The sequence below is a fragment of the Hirundo rustica genome, chromosome 13, assembly GCF_015227805.2.
Source record: "Hirundo rustica isolate bHirRus1 chromosome 13, bHirRus1.pri.v3, whole genome shotgun sequence".
In the NCBI taxonomy this organism is placed as follows: domain Eukaryota; kingdom Metazoa; phylum Chordata; class Aves; order Passeriformes; family Hirundinidae; genus Hirundo; species Hirundo rustica.
In genome coordinates, this window is record NC_053462.1 from 8,094,948 (window position 1) to 8,117,856 (window position 22,909).

General features: G+C 51.5%; 1 protein-coding gene across 1 annotated transcript; it reads left to right on the top strand.

Annotated features, from left to right (window-relative positions):
• The first annotated feature begins 432 nt into the window (after positions 1-432).
• ONECUT1 (one cut homeobox 1) lies at positions 433-22,344 on the top strand. The gene is made up of 2 exons (XM_040077694.1): positions 433-1,513; positions 15,197-22,344. The coding sequence occupies exons 1-2, from the start codon at positions 433-435 to the stop codon at positions 15,487-15,489; spliced, it is 1,374 nt and encodes a 457-aa protein (XP_039933628.1). The 3' UTR covers positions 15,490-22,344.
• Positions 22,345-22,909: the final 565 nt, after the last annotated feature.

A 22,909-nucleotide genomic window follows, 5' to 3' on the forward strand; every position in this document is an offset into this window, starting at 1 on the left:
CGGCGGCGCTGCAGCACGGAGCGGTGTCGGAGCGCGGGGCGCAGAGAGAGCCATGGCTGGGGATGGCGAGGGACGCGGCCACACGCCCGCCGCGGCCGCGGCTGCGGGGCCCGGCCTGAGGGAGCGGCGGCCCTAGGACCGGCCCGGCGGCGCCAGCCAGCAGCGGGGAAAAAAAAAAAAAAAATCCCAAATAAATACATTGCCACAAAATAAAAATTAAAAGGAAAAAAAAAAAAAAAATTACGACAACCAACCTAAACCGGGAAAGCCAGCAGCCCGGCAACAGCAGCAGCAGCAGCCACCGCCAGCGCCAGCCCGCAGCGCTCGCCCGCCGCCGCCGGCCCGCGGGAGCAACCGGCCGCCGCCAAGAGCTCCGGGACGCCCCGCCGCCCACCAGATAGATGTGCGGTCCCGCCGCCCGCACGGCCGACGATGAACGCGCAGCTGGCGATGGAGAACATCGGCGATCTGCACGGGGTGAGCCATGAGCCGGTGCCCGCCGCCGCCGACCTGATGAGCGGCAGCCCCCACCACCGGAGCGCGGTGGCCCACCGCGGCAGCCACCTGCCGGCCCACCCGCGCTCCATGGGCATGGCGTCCATCCTCGACGGCGGCGACTACCACCACCACCACCGGCCGCCCGAGCACGCGCTGACCGGCCCCCTGCACCCCACCATGACCATGGCCTGCGAGACACCCCCCGGCATGAGCATGAGCAGCACCTACACCACGTTAACCCCCCTGCAGCCTCTACCTCCCATCTCGACGGTCTCGGACAAGTTCCCTCACCACCACCACCACCATCACCACCATCACCATCCCCACCAGCGGATACCGGGCAACGTGAGCGGCAGCTTCACGCTCATGCGGGACGAGAGGGGTCTGGCGTCTATGAACAATCTCTACACCCCCTACCACAAGGATGTTACCGGCATGGGGCAGAGCCTCTCTCCGTTGTCTGGATCGGGCCTGGGGAGCATCCACAACTCCCAGCAAGGGCTGCCCCACTACGCTCACCCCAGTGCCACCATGCCCGCCGAGAAAATGCTCACCCCAAACGGATTTGAAGCCCACCACCCTGCCATGTTAGCCAGGCATGGCGACCAACACCTCACCCCCACCTCCGCTGGCATGGTGCCTATCAACGGGATCCCACACCACCCCCATGCCCACTTGAACGCCCAGAGCCACGGGCAGATCCTGGGCTCTGCCAGGGAGCAAAACCCTTCTGTAACTGGTTCGCAGGTCAACAGTGGAAGTAATTCAGGGCAAATGGAAGAAATCAATACCAAAGAAGTAGCTCAGAGGATCACCACCGAGCTCAAGCGGTACAGCATCCCCCAGGCTATCTTCGCCCAGAGGGTGCTGTGCCGCTCTCAAGGGACGCTCTCAGACCTGCTGAGGAACCCCAAGCCCTGGAGCAAGCTCAAATCCGGCCGGGAGACCTTCCGCAGAATGTGGAAGTGGCTCCAGGAGCCGGAGTTTCAGCGGATGTCTGCTCTGCGGCTTGCAGGTGAGCCCGCTGCGGGGTGGTCGGGGCACGGCAGCGGCAGAGCGGGGCCTCGGGCCTGGGCAGGCCGCCACAGTCCCTGCCTGTCCCTGAAGAGCAGCACCGATCCCCGGCTCCGCCACTCCGTTTCTCCCCCTTCCACTCTCCCTCTCCCGGCTGGGCGCACCGGCACCGTCCGGTTCCTCCGCGCCGCTCTCAGACAAAGCCGAGCCGGGGCTTGGGCTGCGCAGTGCGGCGCCCCGGCTCTCCCAGTTCCGCGGCTGGGGCGCACCCGCCAGGCTCGCCTGCCGCCGGCAGAACGACGCCCGGCGCGCCCGGTAACGGGACGCCGCCGAAAGCCGCACCGGCCGGCGGCAACGCTGCCCGGAGCGCGGAGGGCGAGGCGGAAATGCTTGAACTGGCGGCCGAACCGAGCCCGACCGGGCCCACGGACGGGGTACGGGGGAGCCCCGCTAATGCGCCGCCAAGAGGAGTCGGTGCGCCTGCTTTGTGTCGGGGGAGGTGGGCTCGGGTCGCGGCGGAGCTCCGGGCAGCGTCCCGCTCGGGTTGGGTGACCGGGGACAGGCGTTCGGCGCGAATGAGCCGAGCCCGCCGGGTGAGCGGTGGCCGAGAAATGCCGTTGGCTAAAATCCTTGGATTTCTTAATATATTTATTTGTTTGTTTGGGGTTTTTTTAACTGGCTGTAGTTATCATTAGGCCGTGGAGTTTGAGTTTCGTGTGGATGTCTCTGCATGAGACAAACTGTCCGGGTCGTGGCTTCGCTGCTCCAGAGCCTCCCCCCGCTGTCGGCTCTTGCTGCCCGGTGTGCTCTCGAGCGGGTCCCGTATTGTCTGCTCACAGATGGCCGTCCCGGTCCGTACCTGTGCTCTGCCGCCGCCTCCCCAAACCCTCCCGTCTGCGCTCCCGGTGCAGAGCCCGGGTTTAATATACCGAGAGTGAGGGTTTGTTAATTAAGTGATAGGTCTCCATTAATTTGTCCCTGGAGAACGCAAGACAGTCAATCCGAGTTGGAGCCGGGGTCACTGATCCGTTTCACAGACAAAAATACGGGAAGGGCCAAATCTTTCTCCTTTCAAAAGCACAACTGGTCTTGCGCTTTCGACTACCGCGACGGTAAGAACTTGAGGCCGTTTCCCGAGGGCGCAGGGACGCAGCTGGGCCACCACCGTGCTCCGTGCCTATTTGCAGTCAACCGCCTTGTTCCGGAAACCTAAAGCAGAGCTAGGAAAGGTCCGGGGCAGGGCCTCCCTCCCCGCTGTAGCTGGCCTTTAGGTGCCCGCCGGTGGGAGGACGTTGCTCTCTTTGGCTTCCACTCCTGCAGAGTCAGTTTCAAAGGTCTGAGCTCTCAGAAACTGCCCTTTCCGCCTTCCCTTTCTGGGCAGCCACCCCACCAGCGAAAAATCCTCGTCTTGCTGGTGCTACCCAGGAGAGGAGGATGGAGTTTGTGTTTCCTACATCCCCGTAACGATTGCTAAGGCGAACTTTCTTCGATTTGGAGCGGTTTTTTACGACAATTTGGTCGACCTGAATCTCCGCTCATTTGCATAGATCGATACTGGAAACAACCCCTCGATTCGGAGCCTGCTGGCATCCCTTCCCTGGCGCTGCCGGCCGGGAAGCTCTGCCAGCCCCGGCTGCTGCGGGGCCGGGAGGGAGGGAGGCGGTCCTGCTCTGCCCAGCTGCCGGGTCCGGAGGGTCCCATTGTTCGCTTCTGCCCCCAAACCGCCCCCTCTTGCGCTGCCCTCTCATAAACGGATCCCGGTAATCCCGTTAGAGAGACAAAGCCTCATTATTCCGCCTTCCCTTTCCGATGAAACCCCAAAGCTGGCACCTTACAGAAACGGCTTCCCCGGGGCGAAGAGGGGCTGGAGGCACGGGGGGGTCGGGATGTGCCGTCCGCACCCGGCCCTCCCCGCGTCCCTCGCAGCGGGGCTGTGCCGGCCGGGCCCCGCAGGGCTCTCCCCGCGTACCGGGGGCTCCGGGCCTCGCCGGGCGCTGCCCACCTGGGCGCCGGCAGCACGTGGGCATTTGCATAGCGCTGCGTCCCTGTCAATGGGGCGGTCCCGGCGCCCCCGCCCCGCCCCGCGCAGCCTGCGCGCCCCTCCGCGCCCCTCCGCGCCGCGCTGCCGGCCACCGGCCGTAAATGCATGAAGTATCGATTTTATTTTGTTCAGGTTTTAAATGTGCGATGATCTTACTAAGAGGTAAAAATCTGCCCCAATTGATATTGATGTATGAACGTCAATTCAAAATAACATAAATTACTGCAGCCGACGCAAATTAAATTTTACGTCCAAATTACAACTCACTCCCGGGCGTTTAGAGAATTATCAGGTAGATAAATACCCAGAGCCGCCTTCATTTCTTCCCTTTCTGATTTCCTGCAGACAACAACCGGGAGGCAGTGAGTGGGATGGAGCTTGCTTATTTTAGGCCTCGCGGTCTCGCCTTGCACTTTATCTTGAGTATTTGCCCCTTTCTGCCGTCCCTGGGGGATCCCTACCTCCCAGATTACAGAAGCTCCGACAAATAGAAGAAAAATTGGTAGTTACATGGAAGTAGGATTGAGGTCTTGACACTTCCTGGGCTGTCTCTTGAAATGTAAGCAGAACTGCTAATTGCAAAGCTGACCTCTTCCAGCCTCCATCTTATTCATCCTATCTCCCTTCTCTTCTCTGTTCTTTTTTTCCTTTGTCTGTCCCACTCTCTCTCTCCTCTCTATCACTGAATATTTATCTATTTGACTGTCTCTCTGTTAGTCTTCCCTCCCTCCCCCTCGCCTTCAGTGACATTTGGAAGGGCTGTGAAGGGACGCCGAAAAAATAAATACAATTAAAAGGAAAAGTACATCCCTTCTGCAGCCTGCTGGGATTTAAGGCTGAATTTATTTCAGGGTTGTTTTGTGGGGTTGGGTTTTTTTGGTGGATTTGCTGTGGTTTTTTGTGGGTTGTTTTGTTGGGGTTTTTTTGTGGGTTTTTTTTTTTTTTTTTTTTTTTTTTTTTTTTTTTTTCGTCTGTCTGAGAGAGGAAACAGGGAGGATAAAGAAAGAAAAAACATCGACTTTGTCTTGTTCAGGAAAAAATAATCTGCTTTCAGGCATTCATTGTTGGAACTGCGACTGCCCGCCGGCCTCGCACGGGCCCGCCGATCCGGGAGGAAGGGTAGCGGCCGGGGAAAACGCGGCAAAGACACATTTTGCGAAGGCACCAGAGGAGTGTAAGGGAACCCAAGGCTCCTTGGGATCTCCTGCCGGAGGGGTCCTTTGCCGGTGTGCGTCCTCCGAGCGAGCTCGTCCCGAAGGGCCCCGCAGTGGGGGCTCCCCGAGCGGGTGTCAGCAGGGAAAAGGCGCCGCAGGGAACACGCGCTCGCCCGCGGCTCTCAGGACGGGGCAGGCCCGTCCCTCCAAAGCTGCTCCATGTTTGCCTGCGACCTGGCTGGTATTTTTCATAGCTGCACCTCTTTGCCTTTCTCCCTCCTAATGTGGATCCCGGCTAAGCTGAAGCCTTGGGAAACCGGCGAGAAATTCTCGCCAAATTAACTGTAAAGAAATCGATGGAGTAATCAGAGCGTTTTCCACATTAAATATGAAATCTAATGACGCCGTTTGCACCTCTCGCCCGCCGCCGCCCCAGAGCGCGCCGGGAAGGTCGGGGCCGCCCCGGCCCCGGTGGCCTCATTAGGGGCTGTTTAATATTTACCCTGCGGGCACTTTGCATAAAGGCATTTGCATCAGGGAGGCGGAGGGCATCGACCGGGGCCTTCACCGGCGACGCTCCGAGCGCGGACCGGGACCGGGGGAGAGGCCCTTCCCCTCCCGACCCTGCGGACCTCCCGGACGGGGACGGCCCGGGCCCGGCTCGACGCAGCTTGGGCCGTGACAGCGGCCTCTCCGCCGCTGCCGCTGCGGTGCTTGAGCCGAGCCAAGGGGCCCCGTCCCGGAGGGACCGGAGGGTGGGAGAGCACCCGGAGCCGTCGCGCCCTCCAGCGCAGCGCCCGGTGCGCAGCCGGGGGAGCGCTGGGGCGCGCTTGTTTGCCGGCCGCGTCCTTCGGCGGGATTGATTTACAGCCGCGTTTGCCCTTCGTTAATGTTTGCCCAGCGGGAGGAGGAGGAGCGGGGCCGGGCGAGCCGCGTTCCTCCGCACTGGGCCGGGCCCGCCCCGCACCCGTCCTGGCAGAGCCCCCGCCCCCGCAGCGCGGCTCGGCCCCCGCTTGTTCGTTCGTGCCCGCGTTCGCTCGCTTGGTTGTTTGTTTTAATTAACCCGCCGCGTGGCGGGGCGGCACCCGGGGGCCGTGCCCCGGTCCCACCCTCGCTGCCGTTGAAATCAAACAGCCTCAAAACCACGGCTGCCGCCCGTGGGGACCGCCGGGGCCACCCCGGGGTCACACAGCCGGGCTGTGGGCGCGATGCCCACCCCGAGCGGCCGGGGCCAGCGCGCCGTCCGCAGCCCTCGCTCGTCGCCCCTCGGTTCCCGGGGGTTCTGCGCCATCTACTGACCGCCGGCGGGCGGGAGCGGCCCCGACGGCCCGGGCACCCGGCCCGCACCGGGCAGCGGCCGCGGCTCCGGGCAGCGCCCCGCGGGCCCCCCGGAGGGCGGAGGGCCCCGCGCAGCCCCCCGGGCCGGCTCGTCCTCTCGTTCCCAGCGAGCGAGGAACGAGAGAGGCTCTGCCCGACTTCAGCACCACGGACAGCGACCGCCGGCAGGGCGCGACCTCGCTGCCGGCCCAGCTCCGCCTCCGCCCCGGCCCCGCTCCCCGTTCATGGACGAGGCCGCCCGTAGCCTGGCGCAGGTGCTTGCTGAGCCTCCCCACGGCTGCCGGCCCCGATGGAGAGCAGCATCGCATCGATTATACGGAGCGGCAGCCGGCAATTAGTGCCGCGGTGCTGCGGCGAACGCCGGGCTGAGCGCTCGGGCTGCCCGCGGCAGCAGCGGCTCGGCTCCCGGCAGGGCAGAGCCCTGGGGGCACCTGTTTTGGGGAGGAGTGCCTTCGAATGGGTGCGGGGCCAGAGGGGACGCGAGCTTCCCCCAGCGGGGTAACTCAGCCAGCCAGAGGGGTCGGGATACCCCGGGAGGAGAGGGAGAGGAGAGCTACGTGGTACGTGGTAGCAGTCCTGTGCCCGCTGCAGGTGCCTCCTGTAGGGAGCCCGGGCTCCTGCCGGTGCTACAGCTGGGTTCTGGCCTGTGCGATCTGCCTTTTTCGCAGCCAGGAAGGAACGTGATGATCAGATTGAGACAAAATCATCCCGAAATCCACAGGCCAGGTATGCTTCGGTGCCTGGCTTTGCCTGTACTGGCATTAAACCACCGCTCCTGCTTTGCCTCAGGCAGCCTTCACCTGTCTGTGGAGCCGAAGGGTCCGCATAAGCTCCACACAAGGGACGAGTTAGTTTCCAGGGAGTTCTAAGGTGACTGAAGCGCGGGAGCAGTTGCTGAAGTGCTGTTGAATTTCACATGAAGACTACAGGCATCGTGGGGAGTTTTTCCTGAGGACCGACCGGGACCCAGCATGGCCGCGTGTCGGGTGCTTCCATGATCAAATCGATAAATGTCGATTCGCGTTTCAGACATAAATCTACCTGGATTAATCATACACGGACAGAGAAGTGACCAATGTTTGACAGACTCTCTTTGGAAACGCAGCTGACCTGAGCCGTTTTTGCTTAAGAAGTCAGTTTTATGATGCAGAAAGATTAATTTATAGGAACAATTTATTAGCTGAACAGTAGTTTTCATTTTTTCCCCCATTTTAGGGCCTCAGTGGTGACATTTTCCGTACAGTCCAAACGGCAATTAAAGCGCGATGGATGGCTGCTGTTCCTCAGGTGTGCGGGCAGCACCGCGGGCTCTGCGGGGAGCGGAGCGCGGCCCCGGCGTGTGCGGGCGCTGGCTGGTGCAGCTAGAATTGCTGCTGCTTCAGATCGAGCGAAGTATTGGGTCGGATGGCACGATTCAGTATAGGGGGCTCTTCCTTAACGCTTGGGTGCAGAAGCCACTGAAGTGAGCCCGGATTCAGGTTTTGGATATTTTTAGGGCGCAGAATTCTGCACTCGTTCTCACATGCATTACAAACCCGGCGATAAGAACTGAGCCACGGGCGGGAGAGTGTCCCGCAGCCCCTTTCCCCCCCATTTTCCCCCCGCACAGGCAGGCTGCCAAACGGCTTCCTTAATGACCCCCTCAGCCGGAGGAATTCTTTATGTCGTCACGGACTCATTCCTCCTTTATTTGAAACGTATCTCGTTATTTTGAATATTTTGGGATTGACGGAGAATTGGAGCCGGGGAAGCGGAGGCCGGCAGGCCGATCCTTAGGAGCAGAACCAGGGGAACGAGCCGGGTTTTTCAGTGAATCCAGCCATCCCCAATGTTTCAGTGAAGGTTTTGCAACGGATCGCGTCGCTTCCACCGCTCAGAAACTCAATTGTCGGCTGCCGTAGCAAAGTCTCTGACTGGGAATGCGGGAGGGGGAGGAGTGACCCAACCTGACGCCGGAGTCAGCACCCGAACGCCTCGGGGGGATTCGCTCCCGCAGCTCGGAGCCGGCGTCAGCGGCCCGGGCCATCGGACCCGGTGTGGCCCCGCACCCGGGTGCGTCCCGCGGACAGGACACGGGCGGGGCGGGGCTGCGGGGGCGGGATGCGCGGAGGGTGCGAGGCCAGGTGCGGGGCGGGCGGTGCTGCCCGGGCCCAGGGGGCCGGGGCGCGGGGGCGGGGCGCGGCGCACAAGCGGAGCAGAGCGCGGCGTGAGCGGGCGGTGTTTTCCAGCTTGCGCTATGCGGGGTGCAGCGGAACGGAGCGGCTGGCACTCCGCACAGGGGTGCCGTGGCTTGGTGCGGTACGGAGCGGCAGCGCGGGTGAGGGGCCCATGGCGCGGCGCGGAGCGCATGGCGGGCCTTAGGAAACCCGCGGCGCGGCGCGGTGGAATGCGGTGCTGCGCGGCCCCCGCGGTGCGGTGAGATGCGGTGCGGTGAGATGCGGTGCGGTCCCCGCGGTGCGGTGTGAAGAGTTGGGGTCCCGTGCGGTCCCCGCGGTGCGGTGCGGTGCGGTCCCCGCGGTGCGGTGCGGTGCGGTCCCCGCGGTGCGGTGAGATGCGGTGCGGTCCCCGCGGTGGGGTGTGAAGAGTTGGGGTCCCGTGCGGTCCCCGCGGTGCGGTGCGGTCCCCGCGGTGCGGTGCGGTCCCCGCGGTGCGGTGCGGTCCCCGCGGTGCGGTGCGGTCCCCGCGGTGCGGTGCGGTCCCCGCGGTGCGGTGCGGTCCCCGCGGTGCGGAGCTCCGGGCTCGCTGCGGGCCCCTCCCGCGAGGAGCGGGCGCCATCCCGCGGCCGGGGCCCGCCCGTGCTGCTGCGGCGTGGGGCGGGGGCCGGACGGGGCTGACGCGATTAAAATATTGATGTAGTCGCAAAAATCGTTCATTAAGGCAATTTAATCTTTGCTATTAAATGTCCTTTCAATTCATTTGGGGTAATTAAGATGCAGTTTAAGTGATTAAATTCTAATTACTTATGCTGGGCAAAGAAATATTTGTCACAGTAATATGGTTAACTAAAGACCTAGCTAAAGAATTTTAACATTTGCTTTAAATGATATCGCAGGGAAATCGGGTGCTTTCCCCTGATTGATCCACTTAGCAACATATTCGGCAGCGGTGATGTCAGCTCGCTGAAGCGGTTACAGACCCATCAACACTAAGTTTGTGTAAACCCCTGAATCCTGAACTGCTGAGTCAGCACTCCTCAGGCCGATTCACTTCATTATTCCAGGGACAGCAAATTAAGGTCACTCATTTTAATACAGTGCCCAGGAATGAGATGTTTACCGCTCTGGCTCAGCTGGGATCTGTATGTTGGCAGGTTGATGTCATCCTGTGAGCTTCCCATACACAAACGTATTTTCATCTCTTTTGATGTTATGAAACAACAAAAGAGTATTCCCTGGGTTTGATGGCAGAGAAATGAGACACAGATCAGAAGATCTCTGGGTATATGGAAACAACTGCACCGTGAAGAAGCGTAAATACAAATCACTAGAGAAACAAGTGCGAAATGCTGAATAATGCCAGGATTAAAAAGAAATAATTTATTGTGTGCTCAGACATTTCAGAGTAGACTCTCTTCAGTTGAAAGGAGAAAGCTTTGGGGAGCAAGCAATGACCTGTGTCACCCATGTAGGCTTTCATCACTAAAAAGCTGTGAAGGGCCTTACCCCACAGTGGGCTGAAGTTGAAGGGAATGCTCTTTCAAGCATCAGTGCTGTCTGCTACCTGCTGCAGCGGGAGCTCGTGGCCACGAGCTGCCACCATGTGTGGAGGCTGTCTCACACAGCACCTTTCCAGAGGGGAATATTCCATTTCCCAAGCACCTTTGAAGATCCTTGGGCAGTGTCAAGAAGGACAGGGCAGTGCAGGGGACCACGAAAGGATGATGTATCAGAGTGAATGTCACCTGGCAGTTGTAGTCATTATTTGGGTCAAACAGATTTGCTTGGGTTTAGTTCATATGGTGACATCCAACCTTCAGGTAGCCTGGGTCTCACATGCCCTTTTATTTTGTTTTCATATTCCCCCAAATATTAAGTTTTTGATGGAAAGATCTGTTATTTGTGTGCCTGCCTGCATGCCCCAGAGGTGTTATTCACATGATAAGGATGTAAATTATCACACTTTATTATGTGTTATTGCCACCATGAATTTACCATAAGATTTTGGGTACCTGTTTCCACTGAGCTGTTGTAGCTTGTGTGATTAGAACTGTCTATGATGGTCAAAGTCCTCAAGCAGTTTTAGCCTCCTGCAGAAATACTGCTGCTTTCTCTGCCAGAAGGTAGAGCCTCCTAGAGAAGAATATCCCACAGTATATTCTCCAGTTCATACCAGGGAAGAGTTTTCACTCTCCAAACATGTTATTGGATACTGTGTGATGTTTCAAAACTAGAAACAGATGACTGGGAAAGGTGGATGCAGTTCAGACTGCAGCTGAAATTTCTAGACCTGACACAAGATTAGATTAGAAAATACATGTAAAGGGAGATTTCTAAAAAGGCTTTTGATGTCTTTAAGGCAGTCCTGTACACATGAGGCTGGGTTAATTAATACCTCAGGGTGAAAGGTCTCATCCCATCACAGGTGACCCACACACAATCTCCTCTCCATGTCCACAGGCTCTGAATTCAGCATGGCTGGGGAAGCACTGTGTGTGTGTCTCTCTTGCTGGTCTGGACCCACTCTGGGTGCAAACACAGGAGAAAAGAGCTCCCTGCAAGCAGGGATCCCCTGTGTGCATTGGCTTTCTCCTCCCCAGGGTGAGGAGACTCATGCCCAGGCACAGCTGGGCTGTACCCTTCCCTCCCAAGAGCAGCTATGTTGCCATGCTGCTGGTGCTCCCCTCTCTGCCCTGTGTCCCTGCTGCCCTTCCAGCCACTCTGTACAGGCAGAAGTCTGGTTGTGGCCATTATGTGCCCCTGTGCTGGAGCCATGGGAGCTGCTGCAGGCAGCTGGTGAGCAGTGTGGCTTTCAGGGTGCATGGCTGCTGCCTCAGCCTGGCTGTGCTCAAAAGGCCACAGCTCTCCCAGTGCCAGGCCTGAGACCTCCCAAATCCACCCATGTCTGCACTTTTCCATCCCCTGTCAGTGGGCCACCAGCTGAGCAATGCCTCTCTCAGGGAGAGTTGCCCTCTGACATCAAAAGTAGCCACAGGGCTTGAGGCAGGTTTTGGCCAAGTAAAATTTTCCATTGCTGTTCTCTCTGCTTCAGTGACAGTTTCCCAGAAAAGCAGACAGCAGAACTTGTGGTGGTATTTTATTATGTTCACAAACCAAACCAGAAACCATCAGAAATTAGGTTTGTTGAGAGCATTATCAGTTTCATTCTTTGCTTCTGTTTTTTAGAAGGGAAAATTGGAGTTTGCCATAAATGGCTAGGGACACGTGTATACACCAAATGCACCTGAATACTGATGTATAGCAATCAGGGCTTTTTTTCCTTTAATTTTAAAAAGAAATCCACCGTCTAGGTATGAACCACTAGATCAAGCATCAGGGTTAACACCTGAGCTTACCATAATCTTGACTTTTAGACTGACTGAATAATATTGTGCGTATCACAGATAGGCAAAGCCTCCTCTTCACTGTCTCGACCTAGAGCCGCAGTTGGTGCATTTTCATAGGGGACACGATCTTGTTCACAGCCCTGGCAGAGCAGAATTGATCCCACCATGCTGCACCCAGCTGGGGGCTGCAGTAGGGCACCAACAGACAGCAGAGCTGCAGGGGTGAGAGCCCACCTCTGCATCCTGCACAGGCAGCTGGGATGCAGTGCAATGTGCAGGCAAGGCCTGGCAAGTTTCCTTGACCAAATCCCTCAGGTGACTTAGAAGGAACAAAGGGAGACAAAAATAGATTGATGGGCTGTGTCAGGAGAATTGCAAGTGTCAGAAATATCTGTTGCTCAGGGCAGAGGAAGATAGAAGTGACTGGGAGAGGCCAGAGTTCAGGACTGGATTTATAAGGCTCCTCCTGGCACTGATAATATTACATTGTCATATCTGCACGTGTGTTGCCAGAGTCAGGGTGACTCTTCCTTTATCCTCTGCTTTTCTTCTTTCTTAACAAGATTTTCTTAAAGGCTTTTTCAAAAGGCATCACATGGAGCATCGCTCAGCTGAGGCAGCCTGGAGACAAAGAGCAGGGCTGGCTGCGGCAGGGAGCGAGGGCAGCGTGCGAGCAGGCGTGTCCCGGGAGAGGTGCACACCTCTAGGGAGCACAGCACCCTGCAAAGCACCTAAATTCAGCCTCTGTGCTGTGGGAGAGGGTCCACTCACAGTGCTCAAGGGCAGGGGCACAAGAAGGACATCAGTGCAAATTACTGCTATTATCTTCTGCTATGTAAGATAAAAGAGAGACGGAGTGTGTCATAAATTGTTGTGAAGACAGGCTCTGGTGTTTTTCCAAAAAAACCCATTTCAGTTGCCATCTCTGGGGCCTGACCTCAGCAGACATTAGGGGAGGACCTGGCCAGAGCAGGCACAGTCAAAATTTCTCAGCTGAAATGGTGAGCTGGGCCTGCTCTGGATCTGCTCTCGTGTTGGAGCAGATTTTATCCCATGGTGTACATTTGTTCTCTGGCAAGCTGGAAGCTACAATTTATTATTAAAATTGATTGGCTCCAGTGCAGGGAAAACGATTGCAAGGAAACCCTATTACAGTTTTTCATTATCACCATTATTTATTTTTAAGTGCTATTAATATTCCTGAGCCTGGACAAGGCAGAAGATGAGAGGTGGTATCCACCCCTGCTGCTCACACCCTGAGGCCTGGCAGTGCAAGGGCTCTTGGAACAATTGAGTGTGTTGGGAAGTTTTTGCCCTCAATCTGCCTCTGGCAAATGCTAATGGAAGTAGAGCTGAAAATATTTGCAAAATAGTAAAATGTGCTAATTTGTCTCATATGCTAGATAGGTGGGGTTTTTTTTTTCTCTCCCTAGTAATGAGCTCTTTTTTCTTTCCTCTGTGATGTCACTAGCATTAATTAAGATATTAATTAAGAGGGGTTTGATACAATTGAAGTTGGGGAACAAGGTACGTTGTAACTCTTGGGACACTTTCTATGGAATAGAAATAATTGTTCAGGAGTACGACACTTCAGGAAATGAGCACAAGCTCAGGAAGACAATGTGTTATGCAAGCTGGTTTCACAATAGATGGTTGTTTTTTTGTTATTCCCTACTATTTCAGAGAACTCATGTAGTAGCTTGCGATCGAAGCCCCCGAGGCTCACATCGCTAATTGAGCTGGCTTTGTACCTACTGCTGTGACTGTCATTTGTGATGTGATGGTTCACACTGAACAGCACTGACTTGGGTCACGTTATCTGTGCCGTGCCGTTAGGATTTTGTGACAAATTGTGATCCGGGTGGAGTATCTAGGCAGAGGAGGGAATTTGTGTAGTCTTTGAAAAAGGAAGGTGTAAAGCAGCATGAGCAGAAATGAAGTGCAGCAAAAGTAGTCTGCACCTGGTTTGTCTTCTTTTCTGCCTGAGCCTGTTAGCAGGGGCAGTCAGAGCTGGAGGCTGAGGCTGTTAAAGCTGAGCTCCCGCAGCTGCTTTCCCAAGAATTTCTGATTATCGAATGGTGAGACATATAGGAAAGACTGAGATGCTGTTGGTTTCCTCATTCTGTATATTTTTCAGTAAATAGCAGCCTATTCTTGCAAAAGCATTTTTAACCCTTGATTTGCCAATGTTAACCTCCAATGGGGATGCAGATTATTTCAGCAGGCAGCAATCCCCACAGTGAATTCAGCAGTTTGGCTTCAGCAGGGGCTCACGTACATGAAGAAGCCTGGTTTTTAGCCCAGAAGCTCCACGGTGTTTTGGAGGTCAGGATGTAATTTCAAAGCATTCTTCAAAGGTTTTCAGATAAAAATACCTGTAGGAGACATGAGTTTGGCAGCCCAGTCTATTTGATTGACGTGTGGTTTCTTATGAAAGAGTATGTGTCTGGAATATTTATTATTAGGGACCTTTTGGAAAGCCTCTCCTCAGAGGGGATTGAGCCAGCAGTGTCTTGGTCCCTGCCTGGGCCAGCAGAAGGAACCTTCGCAGCTCCTGCTCTGTGCAGTTCGTATTTCTCAAGTACGAAAGGTGGATGGCTATTCTGATACCTCCTGCGAGCAGTGAAGCCCTCATGCCAGGGCTGGCTCTCATTAGTAACAGAAGTTGTAGAAAGGACCTTTGCAAAGTAATTTGTTGCTTTCATTCCAATAACCATGGTGTAAGTAGAGATACTGCACAAAATTCTTCATTAAATCAGTACTGATCTTCACAAAAGCCAGGACTGGACACAAACAGCAAAAGAACATTCATGTTACCTTCAGAAACACATCTCTCAATCAGAATTAAAGGACATTGTTAGAAGAAAAAGGGAAACAGGCAACTTCAGACAATTTTGAAAGTGAGACAGAGGAATCTGTCCTCCCAAGGAAGTTTCATCCTAGCAAAATGCTAACAAGATGAGCTGGCAGACAGTCGAAGGCTGACAGAGGGATCTGGGAGTCTCCCTCACATCCCATCAGATCCTGCCTGGAAGGTGGTCTGGGAGGCAGATTTCAAATTGCAAGCACTCTTTAATACTGTAGAGCAGAATAACATTCTGAAAGGGAAAGAAGGGATGATAGATGAAATAAGGAGCAATTCTATAAAGAAGGTTTACTATACCATTGTTTTTCATGACAAAATACGTGTTGTTTTGTTCAGAATACAACTGACCTGTAAGGCTGTGGTAGCACCCTGCTTTCTCACCCTTCCTTATTTCTCAGTCAACAAAAAGCCACAGAAATGGATTGAAAGCAACTAATAATGGTAAAAAGTGTGACCAAGGTTAACTTTAGAGTTCACTGAATTCCCACTCTACCTCCTAGAGATATTAAATAGTTAAATTCTCAGCACTAATAGGTGGTATCAAAATGTAAGCTCTCAGCAATAGCATTTGCTGAGTTTTAACAGACAACCACAAAGGTATTTTCTAACTTTCATTCCTTATACTTGTCATAGTTTATAATGAGTAGGCGATTTTAATGTCCCGCATCCTCTCCAAGTTTGGAAGCTGACATGAACAGTCCTTTTCCCCCTAATTTGCCCTGTACTGCACTCCCACGTACTCCTCTGCCAGCCCTCTCTAACTGTCCTTCCCTTTCTTGCAGCGTGCAAGAGGAAAGAACAAGAACACGGGAAGGATAGAGGGAATACACCCAAAAAGCCTCGGCTGGTCTTCACTGATGTCCAGCGTCGAACTCTACATGCAATATTCAAGGAAAATAAGCGTCCGTCCAAAGAATTACAAATCACCATTTCCCAGCAGCTCGGGTTGGAGCTGAGCACCGTCAGCAACTTTTTCATGAATGCACGGAGGAGGAGTCTGGATAAGTGGCAAGACGAGGGCAGCTCCAATTCAGGCAACTCATCTTCTTCATCAAGCACTTGTACCAAAGCATGAAGGAATAACCACAAACTAAAACCTCGGTGGAAAAGCTTTAAAAATAAATAAATAAATAAATAAAGACAGACCAGGACCTCAAAATAGCAGGTTTATACTTAAAACTATTTGAAAAAAAAAAATATTTATAAGTCCAAAGAAACCAAAGACTTATTTCACCTGCATTATGACTTTGTTCTAAGACACACACTTTAGTAGGATGACGACTTGCAAAAAAGCAGAGAGGAAGAAGAAAGCGAGATGGAGGGAATGAAACGGAAAGCAAAGAGAAGAGGAACAGACCACTGGTCTTACACCTTGGCCCATTATCATCTTCACCGTACTTGGCTGTTTAGTGGTTTGGAGCATAGTGATTCCCTGTCATGGAACAGACATCTCTTTGGATACAGCTCTTCATGTCCACAGCAATTGCCATGAAGGTGTTCGGTGTATCCATACTGCGTACACGCCAGTGGGTAGGGACTTAGTCAGGGCTGGTCTCCAGAGAGGGCTGTGCCAGGGCACAGCCGCCAAAGCGTGGAGTCGTCTGAATTCCTTGGAACGGTAGTGTGATTTTTGCTGTTTCACAGTTTGAACTTGACCGGTGCAATGCCTGGAAACAAGTTCAAACTAGGCAAAGAAATTTTGAATGGTACCTAAACCAGTGCATTCTCTTTGTTTGTTAAGGAATGTTCAGATTTAAAAAAGGAAAACTATTCCATCCATAAAAAAATCAACTAGCTACCAAAGAACACGTTTAATAATTATATTGCAGGTATTTTATTGCAATGATTTTAATATTCCAAAGCTATTTTTACACAAATACTATGTAGAGTTATAGGTATAAACTAATCTAACTGTATAACACTTGTAATCAAGACTGTTATTTGCAATTAGTAAAACCACATTTATCGTTTGTTTCTGTGATTGGCAAGAAAGAATGTCACCCGAGGAGATCACAGCCCCTGGCAGAGCACTGGGAACCGGGAATGGGATGCTGCTTCCATTGAACTCAGTGAGCCCTTTCCTCGCTGACTTCAACGGGAGCACAAGAAGGAGCCGCGTGTGGCACCGCGCGTGGCACCGCGTGTGGCACTGTCCCCAGGCGCTGTTGTCCCCAGGCGCTGTCCCCAGGCGCTGTTGTCCCCAGGCGCTGTGTTCCAGCGCGGCTCAGCTCTGCCATCTAGCCTGCGAACAGGAGACCTGAGGCGCTCAGGATGCAAAAATGAAACGAATTGAGGGATGCAAAACCACAGGGCTCAGCGTCTGATCAATACTCATTGACATTAGTGAGCTTTTTTTTACCTATCGACTTTACCAGGCAAAGGAATAGTGACAGCTTTGAAGGCTCGTGGTCTCTTCCTATTGAGAACAGCGGTACAACATCAGTCAGTGTTGTGGGAGGAGCTCCAAGAGAAGCTCCAGGAGTGCTTTTGGAAGGAAGAATTGTGATCCCTCTGAAGTCAAGGGCAAAATTTCCATGACACCGAGATACAGCCCGATGTTTTGTGGCTTTGTATCTATGTGTAGCAGGCTGAGCTCTTGTCCCATGCATTCTTTCTTGCTCATCTATTAGTCAGGATAATGCATGAAATAGTTGGAAGTTTGTAGTTGAAAAGCTTTAAACGCTCTGTTGCTAACAGACCCACAGGAGAAAAATCATCCCGTTCCTACTCTGACAAATTTAAAGAGAAAAGCGTGCAACATCTGCATATTAAATTTTAATGTAAGGGGAAAACAGACTAAAAACCATACATGTGCCTGTTAGATTTCTAACTGGTATTCCAAATTACTGTAGTAATTATGCTAGGTATATTAAATTCCAAAATAACCAAATATGCAGTTATAGGCCCAATGCAAGGACTAGAAATAGGTAATCTTACTTCCAACCTTTTTGGTTTTAAGAAAAAAAAAGGAAAATAGAAAAATTCAAGGTAAACTAGAATCCAAACACTATAAACTGTAGCAGATGCTGGTTTGGGGGATGAAGCCAACTCAAAATGCCAGGGACACCAAAGTAGGGCAACATTTATAGCACCAGTTATTTCCCCAGAGGACAGGGTCTAGTCAAGGTTCAGGGTATACAATTTATTTCCACACAGTGTTTAGAATACAGGTAAAATATCTCTTTATTAACACAAAGTGAAATAAACCCAATATTTTTGGCAGTGAATATTTCTTCATATTTCAGTATGTTAAACCCACTTTAAGGCTGACAAAGCAACTATCTGTGAAAATGGAATATAATCTGGACGGTTTTTGAGTCTCTAGCTTACCTTAAATTTTAGCAATCTTTCTTTTGAAGTGTTCCATCCCCACGGAAACATAATTGACATGGAAACATTGATAAGCTCTCATATAAAGTACCTTATGAATGCAGTCTCATTAGTGTAAGGTTAATAAAGGACAGTGATAACTAACGGTTTAATTTTTTCCAGCAAAACACTGCTTTGTAACATACCTATAGTTTAGAGAATAAAGCCTTATTTATTTAAAACTTGAGAATTTAAAAATGCAGGGAAATTCAAAGTACATCGCCGCATTTTTAGTATTTCCATTGTATTGTCTTTATAGACTACTTGCTGAAACCAAAGAGAACTTTCATACCAGCATTAAATTTGCACCCAATATGCAATTTCAGGATCTCTGATACACACACATGCAAGCCCCTAAACAGGACTGTGTATATGTACATGCACACACATTTTTATGGGGTGTATGGATGTATGTATACATGCCTACACACATGTCCACGCACACTAAAACTGATGCACAAGTTATAGATTTGAAGTGTTTTGGGTTTTTTTACATGTCTGTTTAAGTAGGGATAAACCTTTACAAGCCTTTAGGTTTTCTCTAAGCCATTAGGAACAAACCACTCTTCCCATAAGCAATATGCGCCTCATACTCTGGATAGGCAAAGAACACACTTTTCTTTGATTTCCTTCAAAACATGAAGCAAATAACTCTGGAACTGCTCAGTCTACCTGGAAGGCTGTGTTACCTCTGAGCAGACTGCCCTGCCACACCGACTGAAGCGTGGACAGGTCACCTGGTGCTCCCTTGCTCTGACTGGTGCCGTTACTCAGCAGGGCATCCTTGAGGGGGAGTTTTTTCTAATGCTGCATTTAACATTACCCAGGAAACCTGTCTCTGTCTGTTAGTGTTAGTCTTTCGGTTCATTTCATTCCTGACAAAATGGAAATTAATTTCAAATTCGACAAGAGGATCTAAAACTCTGCCAGGAAGGATTAGGAGAGGGAGCAGAACCCGAGACAGTTTGGGAGCATCAGGAGATGGAGCTTCAGTCAAAGGTGACTCCATGGGCAAGAGGGCATTAGGAACACGCGTTCAGCTAACAGGCTGCATCCAAACATGACCGCAGTGACCCACAGGGGGAGGCTGGCCAAGAGGTGAACTGTCCGCATCCATCCCCATTGTAAATGGCATCGTTAGATTTCTAGGAAAAAAAGAACAAAACAAACAAAAAAAAATTTCCTCCTTCAGACTGCCCCATCACGCTCTGTCAGCCCTGCATGGCTTTCCAGGGCCGCAGCCTCCTCTCCTTACTCAGGTAAAGCAAACCCCACCAGAGCGAGCCAGCAAAGGGGCTTTTGCTTGAGAAGTTGCTCCTGCACACCCCATGCCAGGAGCAAATTCCCAGGCAGCCGAGTGGCCGGGGTGGCCTGGCATGAGAGCAGCCCCAGGGCTGCCGTGGGCACCGCTCTTCTCCTGGGATTTCAGGATAAGGCCGCGGTGGTGGTGGGCGCTGCCCCAGGGGCTGCTGCTGCCCGGAGGGCTCGCAAACACTGCTGAGCTTATACCAAAGAGTCTTAGGACACCTCTCCTCACCTGAGTTGTAAGCAAGACATTTTTACCCCCCAAAATGTTCCTTCTTTCTACTACTCTTCCTCCTATCCTCTTCCTCTTCCTCCTCCTTTGTACATAGGGATGAAAACTATGCATTTAGCAAACAAAGAGAAAGCACTTACCCTTTTCTATCTCACTGCGTTTGGGTGCATTCAAAGGCCCAGGGGCTAATTTTGAGACTTTGCTTAGCCTCCTGGTTTATTATTGTGGTGTGGTTAGCTTTACAATACATTTGGTAACTATTTGCTAAAGACAAAGAAGCAAAAGGTAAGGAATAGCTACTTCCACGTGTTAAAAAAAAAAAAGAAAAAAAAAAAGAAAAAAAAAGTGTGTAAAGATCTACTATTTATAGTGTGAACCAAAGACGCTACCTCACTCGATTTCCATTGGTGATTTTAATCACATTGATGATACCAAAGAATACCAAAGATTTTTCATGCACGGCCTTGGTCTGGAAAGGGAACTCATCCTCCTTCTTACCCCCATCCCCTGACCCCCTTCCTCACCTTCACTCAGTGTGTAACCTTGTCTTCATTCTTAGTGGTAATGCTAATAACCTTATGAATACTTCTCTTGCTACAACTGCTACTACTGACGATGATAAGGATAATAATAATAATAAAGCTCTTGGCAAACATGTTGCAAACTTTGTAAACTCATAGGACGAGTGCCTTGCTTGAACCAAAGTGTTAAACCGCTGTTGACCTCTTTATCTCTCACCTTATACTCTTTGAATACCTCAGCCTGTTAGAAAGGCCACTAATGAAAAAAAAGGAATAATTCTTCACCGTGGTGCTTTTTGCCGTGCAACCATGCAATGAAACTTTCTTTGATACCAAAGGAAAATGTTTTTTTCCACTTTCTTGCTGACAAACCAAAGGTTCCCTATCCTTTCCCCCAAAGCAGCTTGAGTCCCTCACCCCAGACAGGCCGTGCATCGCTTTTACCAATTCCTCCAAATACCTCATAGTAATAAATCTTTAGGGTTATGTTGTATAGAGAGTCTATGTGATAAGGCAGAACTTACTAGTTTGATAATTGTTAAGGTTACTTAAAAAAAAGCTTTATAATTCTTATTTATTTTGTAGGGGTTGTTTTGTTTGTATATTCCTTTTATATTGTTTGGTTTGGGTTTCTTCTTTTTTTTCCTTTTTTTTGGCAGAACTTTTCTGTTATACTCAAGGAAGACCTTATTCCTGGGAATGTTTCGAAGTGGGTAAAGATTGCCGTTTGCAATGAATGCAAGAAAGGGAAACATGGCTTCAATTACTTTTGTTTCAACTAGGACGCTTTGTGTTTGCTAGTCGATGTTCTTTTCACAGGGTAAAAAAAAAAAAAAAAATATTCTCTGCTGTGATAAATGGTTCCTATTTTTTCTCTATAATGTGCTGTGACTTTTAATTTAATTACATTTTGTATACGCTTATTTAATCACTGCTTTAATTTATGACTGTGTAGTTAAAAAAAAAAAAAAAAAAATTGTATATAGTAGATTCAAAAATGGCCAAAGCTTTATGTTACAATCTTTTCATTCTTGATGCTGAGATGAACTGAAGGAGAGTGCTTCTCTTGACTGCAGGGTGTATCTTCAGCCTTGTCTTGGCATGCACTTCCACCCGTGTTACAAACACTGCCAGGTTACCCCCCAGGCCTCCCTTCCCCCCAACTTGTACATGCCAAAATGAGTGTTTCAAGGTAGTACTTTTGTCACTTAGAAAGCAGAAAGGCATTATTAGTGTGTTTTTTCTTTAATTTATTTGTCTTTTTCTAGAAAGGTTGCTTTGCGGGTGAGACCCGCACATCCAAAGAATTTCAAAGTCGTTTAATGTTTAAAAGCACTGGCATTTGTGAGAGATTTTGCTGAGTTTTTTTTATTTTCCTTCGCCATTCGCACGGGTAGCGCAAGCGAGTAGCGGGCGCGGGCCTTGGGAGAGAAGCTGACTTGAATCTGGAAACCTTGCTCACGGAAAGGCCTCTGCGGCGGGCATGGGGCAGGGAGAGCCCGGGGCCACCCCTGGGCCGCCGCCAGCTCACCCGCTGCCCAGGCAAGGCCGGCGGGCACGGGGGCACGGCTGCGAGGCTGCGGCCTGAGCCAGGTGCCCGGCTGTGGGGCAGCGCACAGGGACCTGTGCTGAGCCCCTGCCAGGGCCACAGAGCTGCCCTGCCGCCCCCGCAGCTCCAGCGTGTCCAGGCAGTTCGGGGTTGAAAAGCAAAAAAAAAAAAAAAGAAAGAGTAATGACAATGATACTTCTGCAAAGCTGATGATGGCATCACGGCACAGAGAGGAGGATGCCACTCACTTTGTTTTATTTTGCGTAAAGACTGGATTCTGGTTCGACTAAATGCTGTGTGCTGGCACGGTGTGTGATGGCTACGGATATTTCCTTTCCCGTGCGGTAGCTGAGCCCCGGGTGTACCTCATTTTCCTTTGAGGGGATAGCGAAGGGGTTGAGGGAGGGAAGGACAAGGGCAGGGTCTGAGCTTTCGGTCGGAAGTTACACTTTCTAGGTACATTTTTATACTTCAAGTATTGAAATGGGGCAATAAAGACGCTCTGAAATGAAGGATCATTAAATGATCCGTTGGTGGGCATTGGCTCAGCGTCTGCTTTCAATACGGGAGCTAATGCTGCGCAATGAGTTCTGCTTCCCGTGGAGGGGGAGGCAAAGCATTAGCCTGTGAATCAGCACGAGCCACGGAGCCCTGGACAAGCTGTGCTCAGGGAGCCGCGGTTTCCCGTCCCGTTCCGCTAGTTTGATTTTTCACGGAATGTTCTGCATTTACTGCACTTACCGCATCCTCACCGTGGGGCCGCGTTAGCTTTGCAGCCTGACCCGACCAGCGGGGAATGCAGGGTACGGCCTTGTCCCTTGTCTGCGACTTGCCCGGGGAGCTGTGAGCATCCCCCGCCCCGCCCCGGCCCCGCCGCAGCCAGGGCGCCAGAGACAATCACAGGTCCCAGCTCCGCAGGGGTAGGAAATCTTCCCAGAGCAAGCGGGAGTTCTTCCAGAGCAACGGAACAAAACCAAAAAAAAAAAAAAAAAGAAAAAAAAGAAAAAAAAAAAAAAAGATAAAAACACGAAAACAAGCGAAGATTTTGCTAAAGCCCTTTGCTGCCATCTTTAGTTCGCCCATTAGGAAGCAGCAGTAGTTTATGCGTTGCATCTGCATTTCAGACTAAGTGATTATTGTACCTAATTACGGTTGATTGCTGATATTTCCTCACTCTCTCTCTTAGTCAAGCGCTTCTTCTGTATTTTTGTGTGTAGCGATGACAAGTGCAGTGCACTAGGCATTGCCCTGGGTTGGGTATGAGTATCTCCTGTACTGCGTTAAGATTTCCTTAAGTTACTTTTTTTAAGCTTTGCTACTGTTCTCACTTTATGCCGTGCAATATCATCTGCTGTGTTTGCTAAGCAAAAAAGGAAAAAAAAAAAAAAAAAAAAGGTAAAAAAAAAAGAGAAAAAGCTAAAAAAAAGAAAAAAGCAAGTGATGATGTCATCATGCTTTTCAGTGTTACAATGTTTCAGCGTTACAATGTTTCAGCGTTTATGTAGTCACAAAAATGTAG

Bases quoted from the DNA above. Each gene is read 5' to 3' on its own strand.
- ONECUT1 (XM_040077694.1), top strand. From the start codon at position 433: ATGAACGCGCAGCTGGCGATGGAGAACATCGGCGATCTGCACGGGGTG. The intron at 1,514-15,196 runs GTGAGCCCGCTG...CCTTTCTTGCAG, and splicing joins GTCTGCTCTGCGGCTTGCAG to CGTGCAAGAGGAAAGAACAA.